Below are 19,842 nucleotides of genomic sequence, written 5' to 3' on the forward strand. Positions count from 1 at the left end.
ACAACTGACACATATCAGATGCTGGGGAGATTTTATGTCCCTCTTTATTTTTCTCCCATATTTGTCCGCTCAAAATAAAATTCTGTTTGCTATTGTAGAAAGAGCAATTTCTTGGAGGAAACAAGTCTTCGGCTTAAATTTAAACCACATTTGGAATTTTCACATTACCTTTTCATTTTGTAAAATTCAAAAAGTAACTCACAGCAAGTAAGTGTGCCATCTGAACTGTAATTTCCATGCTTATCTCTGTATCAGAGAATGGCTGAATTGCTTTGTTAATTTACAAGATCCACTATTGGTATGCAAAAATGAAGAAACAGGAGTGACTCTTGCATGTGCCTAACCCAATGGTTCAAGTTAGACTATAATGTGCACATCTTTCATTATACAATATTTTTCATAATAATTATATGCTATGGAGACATCTATTAAAAGCCTAAAGTGATCATTTAAATGCAAAATCTCTGATAGAACTCCATTATATTTTTCATACTAAATTAACATTACAGGCTTCTAATGGATGCTTTAATTAGGCATCGATGTTATCCGTAATATTTGGCAAAATAAAATCTGTCACTGTGAAATATTCATTAAGTTCAATTTCCATCCATCAATATCAAGTGTTTTCTGAACCTTATGATTTAAGTAAGAAGCTAAGAGCTAAGTGAGAAACTAAAAACCCTCAAACAAGCCTCCTTCCTATGTTTCCTAGGAAAATACATGGTCATTAAGTGTCTTTTGTATTTTATAATTGCCCAACAACTGGCTTCTTTTTAGTCATTTAGGCTCAAAGGAGTTCCGTTAGGAGGTTAACCTAATGCCGCCCAGAATGAAACACAGAAGGTCTACACTAATTGGAATACACATCTTTCAGGAAGCAACACAAAGGAAATGTGCTGGGGTGTGTATTTGTAGGCTCCATTAGAAGAATTCCAAGGTCAGCAGCGGTTAAGAGGAGACAATCAGAGAGGGTCAGGAGTCAACTGAGATGCTGGGACAGAGGTTTGAGCGGCATGCTGGAGGTAAGCCACGGCAGGCCACGCGGAGCAGCACAGGAAATAAAGCTGAGATGCCTACCAGTAATCTTCCCATTGGCTTCCAAGGGAGGCTGCCAGCTCACGATGACAGCGCGAGGCTTCCCTTCTCGAGTAATGACTGTCAAATCCTTAGGAGCAGAGGTCGGGGCTGTGAGATGAAACAGAAACATGGTCTTGTCATTGGATGTGAAAGAAAACAGACATTTATGGGGCTTCTAATCATGATGCTGACACGCAGGATCTATCATGCCATACATCATGCTTATTTTACCATGGATGATTTAAGTATCTGAATTAAGCAAAGACACAGAAATTAATATTTTTCCCGGAAGTTAACTGCCTTTCAAAGGTGAGCATATAGAGAGGAAAACGGAATATGTATGACTATAGAGAAAAGTATAATTGGCATTTTCAAGTGAGCGATTCACTAAAATTCAAGAACCATTATTAAAGTTAGCAAGATCAATGGCTACATGTCTCCGAGAAACAAAAATTCTGTTACAACTGCAGGATTTGTAAATGAAAGTTCACCTAATGCTATTTTTCCTTAAAAAATGAATTTAAATGCAGGTCACAACATCTTGCTTAGGTAACATCTGGTTATTTCCCAACAAGAAGGAAAAGAAATACTTGAAAATAGAGGAGACAAGGAATCTATGAGGATCTTAGTATCAACCTGCATGTGTGTGCTCAGTCACTTAATCATGTCTGACTCTTGGCGACCCCATGGACTATAGCCCACCAGGCTCCTTTGTCCATGGGATTTCCCAGGCAAGAATATCGGAGTGGGTTGCCATTCCCTTCTTCAGGAGATCTTCCTTTCCCAGGGATCCAACCTGCCTCTCTTGCATCTCCTGCCTTGGCAGAAGGATCAAACTGGTAGGAAGTAAAGATGTCAAGAAACCCTGTCTTGCTTAGAGCTACTCTTCCCAATGTTGTTTGACGGAAGCAGAAATCACCACCCCCAAATATTTTGCCTCTTTGGTATAAGAATTATCTTAAGTTGATTATTTTTTTAAAAAAAGCAGACAGAGGAAAAGTTCTGAAAATCAAGTAAAGTTACCCTCTCATAAAAGAGAAATTTATGTTTTATAAGGTATCCCCCTTTATGTGCCATGGGCTTCCCCGGTGCTCAGACAAAAAAGAATCTGTCTGCAATGTGAGACCCAGGTTCGATCGCTGGGCGGTAAGATCCCCTGGAGAAGAGCATGGCAACCCACTGTAGAATTCTTGCCTGGAGAATTCCATTGACAGAGGAGCCTGGGGCTACAGTCCATGGGGTCACAAAGAGTTGGGTGTGACTGAGCAACTAACATTTTATTTCCCTCTTTGTACCAGCAAGTGGTGGATGACAAGGAGACAGAGACTTCAATGTACAGGATGACCACGCCCTCATTTATTGCAATTTGCCTGAAAAATTCCTGTTACTGGCTCCCTAACCCCCCAGCATCTTTGTCTTTAGCTGGAGATGGTATTGAAGATGGTGGCCATTTGAGGGGATTACTGTTTTCTTGGATATCTTCCATGTACACAAATCTATACTTATTATCAGACATCTGTTTTCTTCCTGTTCCTCTGTCTCTTATTACAGGGACTCTCAGCCAAAAGCCTGGAAGGATAAAAAGACTTTTCTTCCCCTGTGTGTTGCTCATCAAAAGTTTAAATATACTTCAAAGGCAACAGCAAACTGGCCAACCTCGTCCAGTATCTTTCAGACTCCCTCTGACCTGCTTTCTCCCCGGTTACGCCTTGAAATGCAGTTCCTTTTCCTTCCAGGTAACTCACAGTGCCCCAGTCTACTGTCCACAGTCTTTTCCAGTTACCCTAGATGTGACGTAGGCAGCTTAGGAACGTATCTAACTTCCACAGTGGGGTTCATAGCAATTTCTTGATCTCTGCACAGGAGTGCTTGAGTATTACATTCACCTGCTGCTGCTGCTAAGTCGCTTCAGTCGTGTCCAACTCTGTGCGACCCCATAGACAGCAGCCCACTAGGCTCCTCTGTCCCTGGGATTCTCCAGGCAAGAACACTGGAGTGGGTTGCCATTTCCTTCTCCAATGCATGAAAGTGAAAAGTGAAAGGGAAGTCGCTCAGTCGTGCCCGACTCTTAGCGACCCCATAAACTGCAGCCTACCAGGCTCCTCTGTCCATGGGATTTTCCAGGCAAGAGTACTGGAGTGGGGTGCCATTACATTCACCTACTGTGTATTACAAATTGGTGCTAATTCTGAAGGCCTCTCCACACTTGCAATTCTCTTCGGTGTCTCTATTGACTGTATAGTACAAAATCTGAGCATTACTGACACCCTATTTCCAGCTTCTCTTACTAAAAGAATTCCAGACAGGGGACACCAAACATTCCCATCTATTGTACCGTTTTATTTCCAATACCCCGATTCTCAAAGCCACTAGTTAGTTAGTTAAGTCGCTCAGTCGTGTCTGACTCTTTGCGACCCCGTGGACTGTAGCCCACCAGGCTCCTCCATCCATGGGATTCTCCAGGCAAGAATACTGGAGTGGGTTGCCATTTCCTTCTCCACTCAAAGCCACTAAGATTGTAAATTAACCAGAGCTGTACTAACAGTAATATCCTGACAAAGTACTCACTAGAATTAAAGTTTTTTTTTTTGTTTGTTTTTGTTTTTTTTTTGGAAAAAGAAAGAGGAGAAGAAAGAAGGACAAGGAGGAGAAGATCTTTGGGTAAAAGTGAAGTGAAAGTCACTCAGTGGTGTCTGACTCTTTGCGACCCTATGGACATTACACTCCATGGAATTCTCCAGGCCCAAATACTGGAGTGGGTAGCCTTTCCCTTCTCCAGAAGATGTTCCTGACCCCGGATTCAAACCAGGGTCTCCTGCATTGCAGGTGGATTCTTTACTAGCTGAGCCACAGGGGAAGCCCATATTAAACATAGTTTCATATATATCTTTTAATGGAAAGAAAAATTCTTGCAAAAAAAAAAAGATTTGTAATAGTGAAACATTGAATAGGCAATGCCACCTTAGGGAAGGCTTAGTCACGTAAAGTGATCATTCAAGGTATTTTCTAAACCACAGATAGAAAGGTAATTTGTTGTTTACTTGATCAGTTGTGTCCAACTGTTTTGCAACCGCATGGTCTATAGTCCACCAGGCTCCTCTGTCCACAGGATTTCCCAGGCAAGAATATTAGAGTCAGTTGCCATTTCCTTCTCCAGGAGGGCCTTCCTGACCTAGGGATCAAACTCATGTCTCCTGTATTGGCAGGCAGATTCTTTATTGCTGAGCCACAGGGAAGCCCAGGAAGGTAATAGATAACCAAAAATTAGAGTATTATACCAAACATGTGACCAAAGTATTAGACCTTCAGCTTCAGCATCAGTCCTTCCAACGAATATTCAGGACTGGTTTCCTTTAGGATTGACTGGTTTGATCTCCTTGCTGTTCAATGGACTCTCAAGAATCTTCTCCAACACCATAGTTCAAAAGCATCAATTCTTCAGCGCTCAGCTTTCTTTATGGTCCAACTCTCACATTCATACATGACTACAGGAAAAACCATAGCTTTGACTAGACGGACCTTTGTCAGCAAAGTAATGTCTTTGCTTTTTAATATGCTGTCTAGGTTTGTCATAGCTTTTCTTCCAAGGAGCAAGTGTGTTTTAATTTTGTGGTTGCAGTTACCATCTGATGCTGGGAAAGACTGAAGCAGGAGGAGAAGGGGATGACAGAGGATGAGATGGTTGGATGGCATCACTGACTTGATGGACATGAGTTCGAGCAAGCTCTGGGAGTTTGTGATGGACAGGGAAGCCTGGCGTGATGCAGTCCATGGGGTCGCAAAGAGTTAAACATGATTGAGTGACTGAACTGAAACCAAATATCATCAGACATTTTCCAATTTTGGAATTAATTAAAACACTTGTTTTTCTAACTTGTTTTTTCTTAACTGTGTTAAAATTAAAAATTGATGCTTATTTAGATAACAAATGGTGATGATTAGATTGCTTCACTGAATCTAGGTTGATATTCAAAAAATATAAAATGACTCCAGCTTAAACTAGCAAAATAATATACTGAAGAGCTGGTTATTTAAAAAAAAAAAACCTAACGACTAATCTATTTCAGGTGCTGAGAAAAGTTTTCTTTTTCCTCAAGCCATGTGACTAGATTCTGGTATTAGAATCAATGCCTTAGATGTTTACGATTATCATATGAACTGCACATCGTTCCCTCATACTTACTTAAAGCTAAGAAATGTATGTAAGTTTGTTTGGCTGCACTGGGTTTTAGCTGCGGCTGGCAGGAGCTTCAGCGCGTCACGTGGGATCTTTCGTTGTGGTGCAGGAACTCTCTGCAGGGGGTGAGGGGCAGCAGGCTCAGTAGTTGGGGCATATGGGCTTAGTTGCTCCTGGCATGGAGGACCTTAGTTCCTGACCAGTAATGGAACAGCCACCCCTTGCATTGTAAGGTGGATTCTTAACCACTTAAAAAGAAGGAGTAGCAATGTCCTCATTCATTTTTCCCCATCAAGAACATAAACGCACACCAACATCTTGGGCATTTGTGTTTGGACCGCTCAGATGCTACCCTCTCCTCCTTCATTTAGAGAAACAGGTGGCTTTTTCCTTTGGGGGACAAGGTCTCCTCTCTGTCACGTGAGCTGGGAGCAACATCAAATAGGAATTTCCTTGCCTCCACCTCACTCTCTGTAGCTGCGTGATTCTCTCTTCTGGGAAACTGAATGCTGATAGAAGAAAGGAGAGCACATGGAGTCACACGACCGCAATTGCAGCACCTTGCAGGGAGAGTGCAACAGTTCCTCATCTCTAATGCCCGGGGACGTGCTGCTTCTGCCCCTTGCCAAGGCATCATTATTTAAGCTATCCTTCCAATTATTTTTATTTTACCTAAATTAACTAGAGTAGAATTAAGGATTTATCACTGGGACAGAATACATGTTTCATTTCAAGAATTTGTCAGTTGCCATTATCCTTATTATGAGCAATTTCAGCACAAGTGCATCATATGTGGCCCCACAGAGTCTTTGCATTATTACAGAATTAGAAGCAAACTCCAGAGTTATTTCATTCACTTCATTTTCTTCTCACGGTTTTAAAATGTACAGACACTTGCGATTTACTTCTTGCTTATCATCATCACCCAAAAATCTTATCCATAGGCTATTTACACTTTTCTCCAGATCATTATCTGTTTTGACAATCACCCTTTCTACCAGTCACATTTCTAAAAGTTAATATCTTTCTGTCAGCTATGGGTCTCAACACTGATGTCCTTACAAGGCTAGGCAGTTCAAGAGAATTCAATAGGGTTCATTTATTAAGTCAGATGTTGTGTGTTTATGTTTATGATGGGGAAAAATGAATAAGGAAATTACTACTCCTTTTCTTTCACCCAGGGAGGACCAAATACCTTACTGGTTTACATTTAACTCCTTTCATCTCCTTTTAGGTTAAAAGAAAGAGCATGACTTTTATTCATCCCATAATGTATAACTCTCCCTAAGAAGTTAAGAACACTGGCATCCTGGGCATATTTCTAGGAGAATGATTTTATATACGTAAACACGTAAAGTAGAAGAAGAAGGTGTTGAAATTAAACAACTAGAAAAAACTTCTTGCAGAAAGAAGTGCCCTCAGAATTGTAAAAATATTCCCAGTGAACTCAGAGTTAAGGTAGTAATCTGAAATTAAAATTAGAGCTGCTATGCTCTAGGACAAATTCAAAAGGAAAAAGAAATTCAACTTATTCAGATAAAAGTTTTACTGCCATACATTTTAGAATTTGGAAATGTGTGGTATAGTTTACCCCCAAATATGATGTAATACCATGAAAGCTATTAAAATGTATGTTAAACCCTATTTCCTTCAGATGTTGGATCTCTGTGAGCTATAAATGCGAAGCGCACTGCATGTCTGCTAAGGTTACAAACTCAACATTTATGACCCACAGCAAATGTGACTGGAAAAATTTACAGTGAATTGCATTCACTCTCGATTTGAACTATTGCAAAATGCATGAAAGTTTTCCATTGTGTTGCCTTATTTCCAAACAGTGAACGTGACTCCCTAGAAATTTCTTCCCAGTCAACTGTGTGTGTGTGTGTGTGTATGTATGTGTGTATGTGTGTGTTAGTAGCTCAGTCATGTCGATTCTTTGCAGCCTCATGGACTGTAGCCCACCAGGCTCCTCTGTCCATGGAATTCTCCAGGCAAGAATACTGGAATGTGTAGCCATTCCCTTCTCTAGGGGATCTTCCTGACCCACGGATCTCCTGCATTACAGGCAGATTCTTTTACTTCTGAGCCACCAGGGAAGCCCATGAGGTAAGCACCCACGAGCCTACAGCTGTAATGCGATTCTTCATTTTGCATCTAATTTTTTTCCAAAAAAGTAAACATCTACAATGTCTGTTGATCAAAGACCAACATCCATTGGACAGAGTAAAATGCCTTTACTTCAATGTATTGAACAGCAGATTTATATTCAGAAATCCTCAATTAACGTAGAAATTAAAACCAGATTACTTATTCCCCTGGGGACTCATTTTCTTCTTATTTAGAGTCGGAAGAATAGTATTTGATATAAAAGTACTATGAATGATTTTATGCATGATTAAGTGTAATTGAGACATCACAGTGCACACATGTTCCAGATTCCTCGGAACCTAGAAAACACCAGTGGCAAATATGTAGTGGAAACATTTCTTCACATACCTGCCTCATACGTGGTGGCATGTGCGGTCATGCTCCAGGTGCTGGACCTTCTGTTTTTCGTGACCATGACTGAGAACTCATACATGGTGTTTGGTTTGAGGCCCGTTGCTGTGTAACTCAGAGACGTTGTGTCTTCTGACTACACAAGTGGGAAATAAGAAAAGAGATAAAAAAAATGAACTCTCTCAACTTGGTAAATCAAGACACAAAGGAAGACTATCCAAAGCAACAAAAAGGAATTTATTTCCAAACAGCAGAAGACCCAGGACAAAGCACTGACTTTATTTCCTTTCTGTCCCAGTTCACACTGGCTGATTGTACATCTAAAACATAATCGATAAAATCAGGTGTTATGTTGTTCAAAGGGGCAGATAGCTGATAAATTTTCCCAAGTGAGGCAATAACCACAGAGACAGGACCAATTCCACTTCCTTTTGTCAGTTCCATTTGTAAGGTTATCTGCACTGACTTGAACTTCAATTTATTTCTAATAAATTAAAACTTTTCTTTCAGAGGCTTTAATGTTTTATATATTTCACATAAATTATTATGGTTATTTTCCATAGGTAATAAAATGAATTTTTAGAGATCTAATGCTTATTATTTTTTTAAAACAAGGCTTATGATGCAGACTTCTACGGATGCAGGATCTAGATAGCCATTATAAAGAAAATGGACAGCAGTGATATTGTGTCACGCATTCTTCTTTCTTTATGAACAGATCACGTTAAACACAGACTGAAGTACAGTCACTGGAGCAGTTAATCAGGAAGAGAACAATAAATCAGATAAAATTTAAATGATTACGTAAGTGTTAATATTTTTCATCCTCTGAATACATTATTTTTCTTTTAAACAACAGGTTAAGGATATTTTAGTAGAAAGTAAATTAGCTGTCTCTATTGCTTACTCAATAGATCAAAATTGTAATAATGAAACAGGTTAATCTCCCAGGTTAACGTGTATTTTCCATATGATGAGGCAAATTTAAAACTACTTATGCCTCTTATACATTTCAATTTATGATTGCTATTTAGTCCTTGATCTTCTTCCAAGGTTAAACATTTACTTTTAAATTTATTACATTTGTTGTATTTCTATGTCTAGAAAAATCAAGGAAAACATTTTGTCTCCACCTATGTCATAACTATCTCCTCCCTAGCTACTCCAGTATATCTTTCTTATTTTACTATGAATCCTTCTTAGACTATAGCTCTGAAAATCCTACATTTCATTATAAAACCAAATAAATATTTAACTGTACTAATAACATTTTGATGATGTGCCCATCCATCCTATTAAAGTGATGACCTCATAAACATTTATCGGAAGCTCCTCTTAAAAAAAAGTCATCAAAATGTGAGCCCTAAATAAATGCAAAAATAATTTATAGACTCAGAAAGATGGAACCCCATAAAAAAAAAAACACACATGAAATGGGCAGCTAGTATCTGATGTACTGATATATAACTTCCAATCTTGCCCTCCTTCCCTGTCATGATACCACTAAGTCTTAGAAGTAGAAAGATGGGGAGAAATGGGGCAATGAGATATAGTTTGGCTAGGAGGGAAGGATACACTTTAATAAAACTTGTCTCTTTGAACATAGACACGACTGGCATTTGGGAGACAACCAAGCTTGTATTTGGTTGTCTTTGGTTGTATTCCTTGCTTGTATTCCTAAATGACACACTTGCATCATTTAAATACCATGAATTCACTGAATTTTCTCAGGAACTTTATGGAAGGTTACTGCTCATCATAATTCATTAGCCTGGAAGTACTCTGGGAAGTCATGGCTGTTTGTGTGTGTGTGTGTGTGTCCATGAGAGAGACAGAGCACAGAATATATAGGTACTACCTCTCTGAGCCTCGGTTTCCTCATTTATAACATAGAAATAACCTCAGCACTGACCTTACAGTGCTAATTAAAGTGCGAAAGTAAAACATGTTACCTGGCTCAGAGCAGGTACTAAATAAATGTGAGCTACACTACTTTATGCATTGCCTAGTGTGAAATATAGGTACTGTATATGTCATATATATACACATACATACATATATATATATGGAATTTTATGTGCGTGACAAAGTCTCCATTGAGCTATAAGAATTTTGAGGACACTGGATCTTGCTTAACTTCGTATCTCCTGTAATACCCATGCTCTAATCAGTAGTCAGTGAATGCATTTTGAAAGGAATTTTATGTAAAATATCAAATGAGCAATCACTTTAGTAGAAAATAAATTATATAAACAGTTCTCTATTTGATAAGGAAAGTCAATATAAAATTTTGGGCAATCAAAATATGAATGTCTGGCCTGACGTGGGACTAACTGAAGTAGAAAGTATTCCTGTGGGGAGTGGTCTGGATAAAGCCATCAGGTCATCTGAGGCTCTAGTTTGATGGGGAATTCTGTCAAGTTGTACAACCTACCCATAAAGATCTCTACATACGTACACAGCTGTAAAGACTCTTACTTATTCTTTTTATAGTAGGTGTCAACACCCCAGTCACATAGATGAGAAAAATGAGATTGAGAAATTAAGTGACAGGACAGGACGCAGCAAAGCCAGCTTGTAAGCCCTGGTCATTTGCCTCTAGGTATGTATTTGGTCATGTATGGATGTGAGAGTTGGACTGTGAAGAAGGCTGAGCACCGAGGAACTGATGCTTTTGAACTGTGGTGTTGGAGAAGCCTCTTGAGAGTCCCTTGGGCTGCAAGGAGATCCAACCAGTCCATTCTGAAGGAGATCAGCCCTGGGATTTCTCTGGAAGGAATGATGCTAAAGCTGGAACTCCAGTACTTTGGCCACCTCATGCAAAGAGCTGACTCATTGGAAAAGACTCTGATGCTGGGAGGGATTGGGGGCAGGAGGAGAAGGGGACGACAGGGGATGAGATGGCTGGATGGCATCACTGACTCGATGGATGTGAGTCTGGGTGAACTCCGGGAGTTGGTGATGGACAGGGAGGCCTGGCGTACTGCAATTCATGGGGTCCCAAAGAGTCGGACATGACTGAGCGACTGATCTGATCTGATCTGATGTATTTGCCCCTGTTTATACTGTGCACTCTCTGCCCAGCTTATATAGTGGGGAGTGAGATGAAGTAAGAGATGATAGAGGGTGTGCATTCTCTTCCCAGCTTATAAAGCTATAGTGGGGAGTGAGATGAAGCAATAGACCATAGTGGGTGTGAAAAGTTCAAAATGCAAAGCCAAAGCATTCTATTCCTATTCTTTATAAAATTTAAATGTATCGTATGCCCATTCTGGATTGACCAGATACGGTCTGTATTTATCCTTGCTCTCCAACTTAACTAACTCTCCCCCTCTAACCCTTCTTCTCAGGGTGTGGGTGCAGAGTGTGCATGTGTGAGAAAGGTGATGAAATGTTAATACTTAAAAGCTTTATTAGGTCAAGAAGGTGGTGAGGAGAGAAAAAGTAACATTATTATTTTTATTCTCATACCTCAACCCATAAGTGAACTCAATCTCTCCTTACAGATGTTTTTGGTTGGCTCTCTTCTGTAGGCATTCTTAGTGAAACTCAATAATTCTGTCTGTTCTATTAACAATTCAACTAAAAAAAAAAAATACTGCTTTTGGGAATTTTGGAGCTCCAATCATTCTGCAGAGATCATTGTCCCTGAGAACATTTCACACACTGGCAAGGTACCCGTGGCCATTCTGTGAATGAATGTACAGCAGCATGGGCATAAAATTTTTAAAGTAGTCCTTTAAAAGTAAACTTAGAATTGGGTAATCGGCATATAAAGAGATTTTTTAAAAAGTGTTCTCTTATGTCTCATTTATTGTTTTATTTGATAATGTTATCTTTATTTATGGTTCTGCTGTGTCTTAAATCTGATACCATAAGAAGATGGATAGGACGCTTATTTCGAGGATACTACTTAGACTAGGCTGGAGAGTTCCTCCAAGCACCTGACCTCGCAGGCAGGCTGAACCAAAGGAAACTGCTTTTCAATTGGTTTCAACTAAAAACTGATTTACTATGAAATGTGAATTTTACGCCCTTTAAAGGCTGAATGAAACTAGAAACAGAACTAGCATGACTACCGGAAAAAAAGAGGCAGACTGACAAAATTATTGGTGGATTTTGCTTTAACTCCAGGGTCTTAAAAGTCAGGAATTTCCAAAGGACATTTTAATTCCCCCCAGATCAACACTGGCTTGAGGCTGGATTAAGCACAATGGCAGTTTAATGGAAAGAACATTGGATAAAGTATCGGGAGATCCAAATTCTCCTTGAAAGCTATCCCAGTAAAGTGGTGCGGAGGAGGGATACAGCGGCGTATGAAGATTCTGGAGTGCCGGGGTCAAACTACTGCTCCCTCCGTTGCTGGGTAACAATTGGGCTCCTTGTTTCTCTTCTAGTTTTATTGAGATATAATCAACATACAGCACTGTGTAAGCTTAAGATGTACAACTTAATGATTTGACTTACATACATCAGAAAGTGGTCACCACGAAACAGTAAGTTTAGTGAATACCCACCATCTCATATAGATGCAAAATTAAATAAATAGAAACAATATAGTTTGCTTGTGATTAGAACTCTTAGGATTTATTCTATCAATTTTCATATATAACACCAACCAGTGTTAATTATATTTATAATGTTGTACATTATATCCCTAGTGCTTATAACTGGAAGTTTGTTCCTTTTGACTGCCCTCCCCTCCCTGCTTATGCTCTTATTTTTAAAGCTACCTTCTTCATCCTAAATGGGCTTTGCTTGTGGCTGACACGGTAAAGAGTCTGCCTGCAAATGCAGGAGACCTGGGTTTGATCCCTGGGTTGGGAAGATTCCCTGGGGAAGGGAATGGCTACCCACTCCAATATTTTTTTTTTTTTTTTTTTTTACTTTTTTATTCTCTGCTGAGAATCACAAAATGATTTTGGAGTTACTGGGCCAATTTCTTACTTAGCCAGGAACATTTTTATATTTTCTAAATTTTAAAATAATGAAATGTCCTTTTTATAAAGAAAAAAGGTGTTTAGAAGAAAGAAAAGGCATTACAATGGCACAAGTATAGTAAATGACAGAAGGACCCATTGTGGTCGAGGCGGGGGTAGGAAATGTGCACACTGCTGGAATTGTGCACCTTTGATGCTGGCGATCTTTGGAGGAGCTCTGTCTCAGCCTGAAGAAGAATGGATGTGAAAGCACATTTGAAACCCACTCCTCACACTGATGTGATCTTCTGACACTCAGCTCTGACCTTTCCCTTTGGAGAGGTTAAAACTTCCCTTCGGAAGATGGGTCTTTTTTTTAAAAAAAAAATTATTTTAATTGGAGGATAATCACAATGTTGTGGTGGTTTTTGCCATACACTGACATGAACCAGCCACGGGTGCACATGTGTCCCCATCCTGAACCCCCCTCCCTCCTCCCTCCCCACCCCATCCCTCTGGGTTGTTCCAGAGCACCGGCTTTGAGTGCCCTGCTTCAGGCATCGAACTGGTCATCTGTTTTACATATGGTAATGTACATGTTTCAGTGCTATTCTCTCAAATCATCCCACCCTCGCCTTCTCCCAGAGTCCAAAAGTCTGTTTTTACATCTGTGTCTCTTTTGCCATCTTACATATAAGGTCATCGTTACCATCTTTCTAAATTCCATATGTATGCGGTAATGTATTGGCATTTCTCTGACTTCAGTCTGTATAATAGGCTCCAGTTTTATCCACCTCGTTAGAACTGACTCAAGTGCATTCTATTTTATAGCTGAGTAATATTCTATTGTGTATATGTACCACAACTTCCCTATGCATTTGTCTGCTGATGGACATCTAGGTTGCTTCCACGTCCCAGCTATTATTGTAAACAGTGCTGCAATGAACATTGGGGTACACATGTCTCTTTCAATTCTGGTTTCCTGGGTGCGTATGCCCAGCAGTGGGATTGCTGGGTCAAATGGCAGTTCTATTTCCAGTTTTTAAAGGAATCTCCACACTGTTCTCCATAGTGGCTACACCAGTTTGCAGTTTGACCAACAGTGTAAGAAGGTTCCTTTTCTCCACTTCCTTTTCAGCATTTATGTTTGGAGATTTTTTGATGGCAGCCATTCTGACAGGCATGACATGATAACTTATTGTGGTTTTGATTTGCATTTCTCTAATAATGAGTGATGTTGAGCATCTTTTCATGTGTTTATTAGTCATCTGTAGGTCTTCTTTGGAGAAATCCTCTCCAGTAACAGGGAGGCCTGGCGTGCTGCAATTCATGGGGTCGCAAAGAGTCAGACACGACTGAGCGACTGATCTGATCTGATCTGATCTGATTCTTGCCTGGAGAATTCTACAGACAGAGGAACCTGATGGGCTACAGTCTGTGGGGTTGCAAAGAGTCGGACACAACTGAATGACTAACTCTTTTTCATCTTAAATAATCATTTTGTGAATTTTTAAAATATGTTTTCATATATTATTTCACTTGAATAAATTCTGAATTCTATAAAGTACTCCATGGAGCTGAGTTTATTACACATTTCAAAATTGTAAGTAACAATATTAAGTATGTCAAAGTGTTAGTCACTTATTCACGTCCAACTATTTGCGACCCCATGGACTATAACCTGCCAGACTCCTCTGTCCATGGAATTGTCCAGGCAGGAATGCTGGAGTAACAACTAAAAGACATTAAAGGACCTCTATGATCTAGCACAGTCCTAAGTAAATGGTGGACGCTTAACAATTATTCGATCTCATTTTACTCTACATTTGTGTATTTTTATATACACTACTCATGTGGTAGGCTTAGGAGGTGGTGTTCGATTATATAAATGAATATTAGTTGGAGTTGCTCTGGCTGACTGATAGAGATGTGAACGGACAACAATGCCTCAAATGTGTATCTCTAAGGAGCTCCTGGGTTGGGGTTGGGGTGTGTGTGTGTGTGTGTGTGTGTGTATGTGTGAGATGACTCAATGAGAGGACAGGGATAAGCTGGTCTAATTCATCTTAAAGGGGAGGGTACACTGTGCATTTTCTTTACAACATGAGGGCCTTTCAAGGCTAAATGAGGAAACAGATATTAATGACTTGAGATGTGTTCACCATCTAAGAATAGAATAAAAAAATCTTCATGTACTCCTTCTCATATTCACTATAAGATGGGTCTCTGCATACAATGTTAATATGCATGACTGCGGCATAAACCTAGATTCCACATGAAAAGAAAAACACCAAAATCTATCCAAGAAACTAATGCAGAGCTCTGCTATTTTCAAAAGAAAATGGCACTCCCTTGTACAGAATTACATTATTTATACAAACCCAACATCTGGTGGAATTCAAATAACATTTCGCAGCTCTTGATGCTTTTCGACCTCGTCTTAGAATTGTTTCCTGAGACACGATAATTTCCATGCCAGGTTTAGAGCGCTGAGTTTTAAAATGCTTTGTTTTCCATTTCGTGTCACTTCAGCAACATAACTCATGACAGCCCAGGAAGTGTTTCAAACAACGGATTAAACAAATGGCAGTTCAAGGTAAACTTCATACGACCGGTTAGAACCTCACCTTGTATTTGGCGTTCGCAGAAAAGCTGGTCCTCCACCGGACAGTGTAAAGTCGCACTTCGGACGTTTTTTGGTTCTTAGGGACAGAGTTGTCTGCCCAGCTGACCCTCACGGCATCGTGGGTAAGAGCCACAGCCTGTACACCTACTGGTGGGAGCATGGGGGTGGAGACATCTGGGACCGAGGTGGGGAAGTCATCAAGCAAAGGATAATAATCAACGGGGTCAGTGGGATCTGGGTTTAAAAACCCGACCAATGAAGCAAACAAATAAATACATAAACAAAAGAGTTAAAAAAATAAACATCAGTGGCAACAGGTCACAATGAGTTAAATGTATGGCAATAATGATGAAAGGGAACATGAGAAGAACAGAAAAAATTATAATTAATTCAATCGGAAAACTCATTAGAAACAGTATTGCTAGATTACAAAGGTAACCGTTTTCCATAATTCCCTTATTTCCTTAGAATGCTTCTATCAATTTGGCTGTCGCTTCTCGTTACATATTTTAAAAGTCCACTTTTTTTTCTTGGAATGTTGCACATTGCTTCTTCAAAGATCCAGTAGAGAATTCATCAATTTTATAACTAGAAAGATACATCAAAATAAAATTCTAAGGACTGTCTATTTCATTTCCTCCTACAAAAGAAAGAAATGCCTATCTGATACCTGTTGTGTTGTTTTTCTCCTTCTCTAACGCGACTTGGTATCTCTAAAGCTTTTATTATTGCTTAGGTTTTATCTGCATAAATATTGTGTAGGTAAGAAACAAACACAGGATAATAAGCAGAGGGCCCTGAGATCCGTAGCAATCTATGGCTATGACTGCATGATGTCAGACCAAGTCCACATGAGTCAATGATGTGATGGTTAGGTTTCACATGGCACATGGTGTGGTTAGATTGAAATCCTTAAAGAAAGTGTAAAATTGTCCATTTTACCCACATTCTCACAGAGTAAGTTATTTATGGCATCCCTATATTCTATGTTCCTTGTTCTACAATTTTAAATTCCAAGGAAAGACTTCCTATCATTGGGCAGAGAGACAGAATGAACTCTGTATGGACTGATGAGATTCACAATGAGATACACACATGCTTTGATCCGTAACACAATCAGAATCTGAATACTGATGTCTGTGGTTTCACAAAGTTCTCTAGGAAAACCTTGTATTTGTTTTGATGCTGTGGATGCCAGAATCAGGAGAGTTTATTTTGCAGCTGGAGAACAAGTCCAATATTGAGCCTTTCATTTATTACTGAAGGTGTTTAAATTTGTTAAAATTTTCTTTTAAATCATACATGTGTTCTCACTAACAAAAAATGAGATGAGCTCTTAGACTGGCCATACAATGGCATTTGGGGAGATGAGGCCTACCAACACATAGAGTGTCTGGAACAGTAAACATACTGAGTTTACATCTGTAAGTATAGTATAGAGACTATGGGTTGAGTTTCATGATTATGTCACCTTGTTCACTGAATTTTAAAAGTCTATTCCCTACTCATCACTGTTTTCTAATGAAGTATTTAGTAGTTTACTGGGCTGTGGTCTTTGGAGCAAAATATAAAATCTGAAAGGAAAAAGAGAACAAAAAGAAGACAAAAAAAAAAAAGAGAGAGAGAGAGAGAAATGTGTGTTTAAAATTTAATGACAGAGCCCAGGCTTTTCATATTTCCTTTGATGTGTCTTCTTATTAAGGGCTCCTTTAAACCCGAATGGATTTATGAGATGATGAAGGGCAGCTGAAGACACTGCAGCCTCTAGGAGGATCCCAATCAGTCATCAGGCTGGTACATCAGTGGAACATTCTGGCAAAACTAAAGCAGGCGCTGTCTTCACTTGACTTATTTCTATTCTTAGCTGACTTAAAGAAGAACGTTACGCATAGCACAGGACTACTCTCAACCACAAACTCTTTGTAGATCAACTTGTATTCATGTTATCCTATCTATTGTTTCTTTGCCTAATCTAGATTTGTTGAAAAACTATACTAACTTTATCGTTTTTCATAGATACCCCATATAAGGTTTTCAAAAGTAGTGATTTTACTTTAAGCAATGGTAATAATTCTGCTATTTCTGGCTTTTGGAAAATTATGTTTTTCATAAACTTCTTGTTGAGTTTCTCAGAGTCTCAGTTCCAGAATGCATCCATAAATTTCAAACAATGCTGCTTTTTGATATATACCTATGAACTCATGTAATTCAAAATTTTCTACCCTGGCCAAGTTTTGCTTGCTTATTTTTGGTGGAAATTTTTTTTTTCAGGCATGGCTTGACATTCTATTTGCCACTTCTTCCATAGTTGGGCTAATGCAACAGCCATAGTTACATGGACAATTTGACTTTAAATTAAAATTAAATACAATTAAAGTGTCATTTATTGTGTTGCACTAGCCTATTTCAGATGTTCAACAGTCACATGAGCCTTGTGTCTGCCATACTGGATACAGGAGGTATTTCTAACAAAGCAGAACTTGTTAGTAGGTAGCACGCACTGCTCTAAATATATGCTACATATATTCCTAATTGTCTTTCCCTCACAGGTCAGAAACTGAGTAGTTGAATTAAATAAATTATTTTGCTGCCAAAGAACTCTGTTTATGTTTTTTTTTTTCTTCACCATTTGCAGTGGTGATATTCAAAAGAGTGGGGGAAAAAAGACAAAAACACAAAATATAGCTTTAAACCTTTTGCTAAAAAGAGAAACCAATTCAATTCCTAATAGTTGTTTTGGTGAGAAAATATAAGTGTTTTAGTCAATATACTAAAGCTCAAAACAAGCTTTTAAAAATAATACAATTTTATATCTGGATTGTACTTCATTTAGACATTTATGAAACAATTGAAAATAAATTCAAACAACGCATCTCATTATTCGCCTGTTCTCATCCAGTCTCCAGGCTCAAAATGTCTTATTCTTGCAACAATATCAAATAAAATTTTAAAAAACAGCAGCAAAACAAGCACACTGTTAACCTGCCCTTTTGACCTAGTGAGACTTTGCTTGGCTGTAATGCTGATGTGTTCAGAATGAGATGCGGTCCAGAGTGGACCAGCATCTACGAACACATCCATATGGAATCACCATAGCCTGATATTCCAGCCTGATGCATTTACTGCCTCTGAGCTTTATTATTATTACTATATGTTCATCTCTTCCAGGGCTGCTCATGGGAGTACTGTGCAGAGGCTCAGAGACCAAAAATGTCTTCTAAGGATCCCTAAGACACCCTTACTGTGATAGTTTCCTGCAGAACCTAAACCTTTGATTCTGTTTATTTGTTCTTTGTTCTCTGTGCTGTGTGAAAACACAACAAAATAAGTCTGCCATATCTGGGCAGGGATGTAGAAAGAGCTGGCTTTATTCATCCTCTCCAACCCCTTACTGACTTTTCCCCAATCAGGAAATCCATCATATGCTTTTCAATTTTCAGTATTATTTCATTTCTCAGATCCATTAGGATTAGTCATAGCAGGAAAAAATGGTCTTAATGGATCACCGGTATTCTAGAAACCACTCTGGGGATGCCATATGCTAAGAATTAAAGAATGACAACAAATGTTAAGGGAAAAGAAGTTAACAACACCTCAAGCAGTTCTCTGAGCAATTTATCTTCAAGTTATCTGAACTCTATCTCTATTTTAACTAGTTTCTGCTCAAAAAATGGATTTTGGAGGTCATCTTTGTGTTCCTTCCTTGTGGTCTTTAGTTTTGGTAAAAAATTATGAGTTCTTAAAGACGGATCATGGTACAATTTTGTTTGGCCTGATCATAAGCTCAAATTCATAGTGAGGACTTTTCTAACTGTCTTTTACCCTAGGCAGGAAAGAGCTGACTTAATGAATAAACATTATGGGAAGTGCTGGCTCAGCCAAAGTGGTTGCTATCACTCAAAGGAATTTTGGCAGAATAAGAGAATAAGAGGAAGTAAAAATCCCAGACACCCTTCACCATGTTATCTCATGGTTTCCATCCTGGCCTCTATTTGCCTCATATCTCTATACTTAGACACAACACTTTTGACAGTAAATGTTCTCTGGGTAATATTTCTTATTTACTCTTTTTTTGGGAGTCAGAGTCCCTCTGATAATGCAATGCAAGATATATACTGTCTCCATGGATAAATTAATATACTGACATGCACCCAAGCTTTTGCATACCACTTCAGACAGAGCACAGATGTCAAATCCAACAGCCAAAGATTCAAGGAGACTCTGGGATAATATCAAAGGTTTAAAAGGAAATTTGGTGGACATCAGTAAAGGGATGGTACGCTGTGAAAACCATCACATGACAACCGCAAATCTGGTTTACAGCTGTACATTCTCAAGACAGTTTCGGAATGAAACTGCAAGATTTGGAAAACAAATGTACAAAGTTCACATAAATTTAGGTGGTAGCAGAAGTCACAGGACCACATCATTTCCTGGAGGTTCATTTTTTCCTAGCTGCCAGGACTCATACTCAGGCACCCCAGTAATTTTCCATGGTGCTCCTACTAAATCCTGCTCCTTTGCATCAGATCCTTTGTTGT

General features: G+C 39.0%; 1 protein-coding gene across 10 annotated transcripts in view; it reads right to left on the reverse strand.

The window, feature by feature from the left end:
* DCC (DCC netrin 1 receptor) overlaps window positions 1-19,842 on the reverse strand; it is a 1,367,203-nt gene that overhangs the window by 149,228 nt on the left and 1,198,133 nt on the right. For 9 of the 10 annotated variants that reach the window (XM_044934810.2, XM_044934809.2, XM_044934814.2 and 6 more), the window contains 3 exons: window positions 15,303-15,535; window positions 7,754-7,892; window positions 1,078-1,185 (listed from right to left, as the gene is read on the reverse strand). In XM_044934810.2, coding sequence (XP_044790745.1) covers window positions 1,078-1,185; window positions 7,754-7,892; window positions 15,303-15,535 — 480 coding nt within the window. The remainder of the gene's footprint in view (window positions 1-1,077; window positions 1,186-7,753; window positions 7,893-15,302; window positions 15,536-19,842) is intronic. The other variant, XM_044934811.2, reaches the window with a different exon arrangement.

This window comes from Bubalus bubalis, chromosome 22 (genome assembly GCF_019923935.1).
Source record: "Bubalus bubalis isolate 160015118507 breed Murrah chromosome 22, NDDB_SH_1, whole genome shotgun sequence".
Taxonomy (NCBI): Eukaryota; Metazoa; Chordata; class Mammalia; order Artiodactyla; family Bovidae; genus Bubalus; species Bubalus bubalis.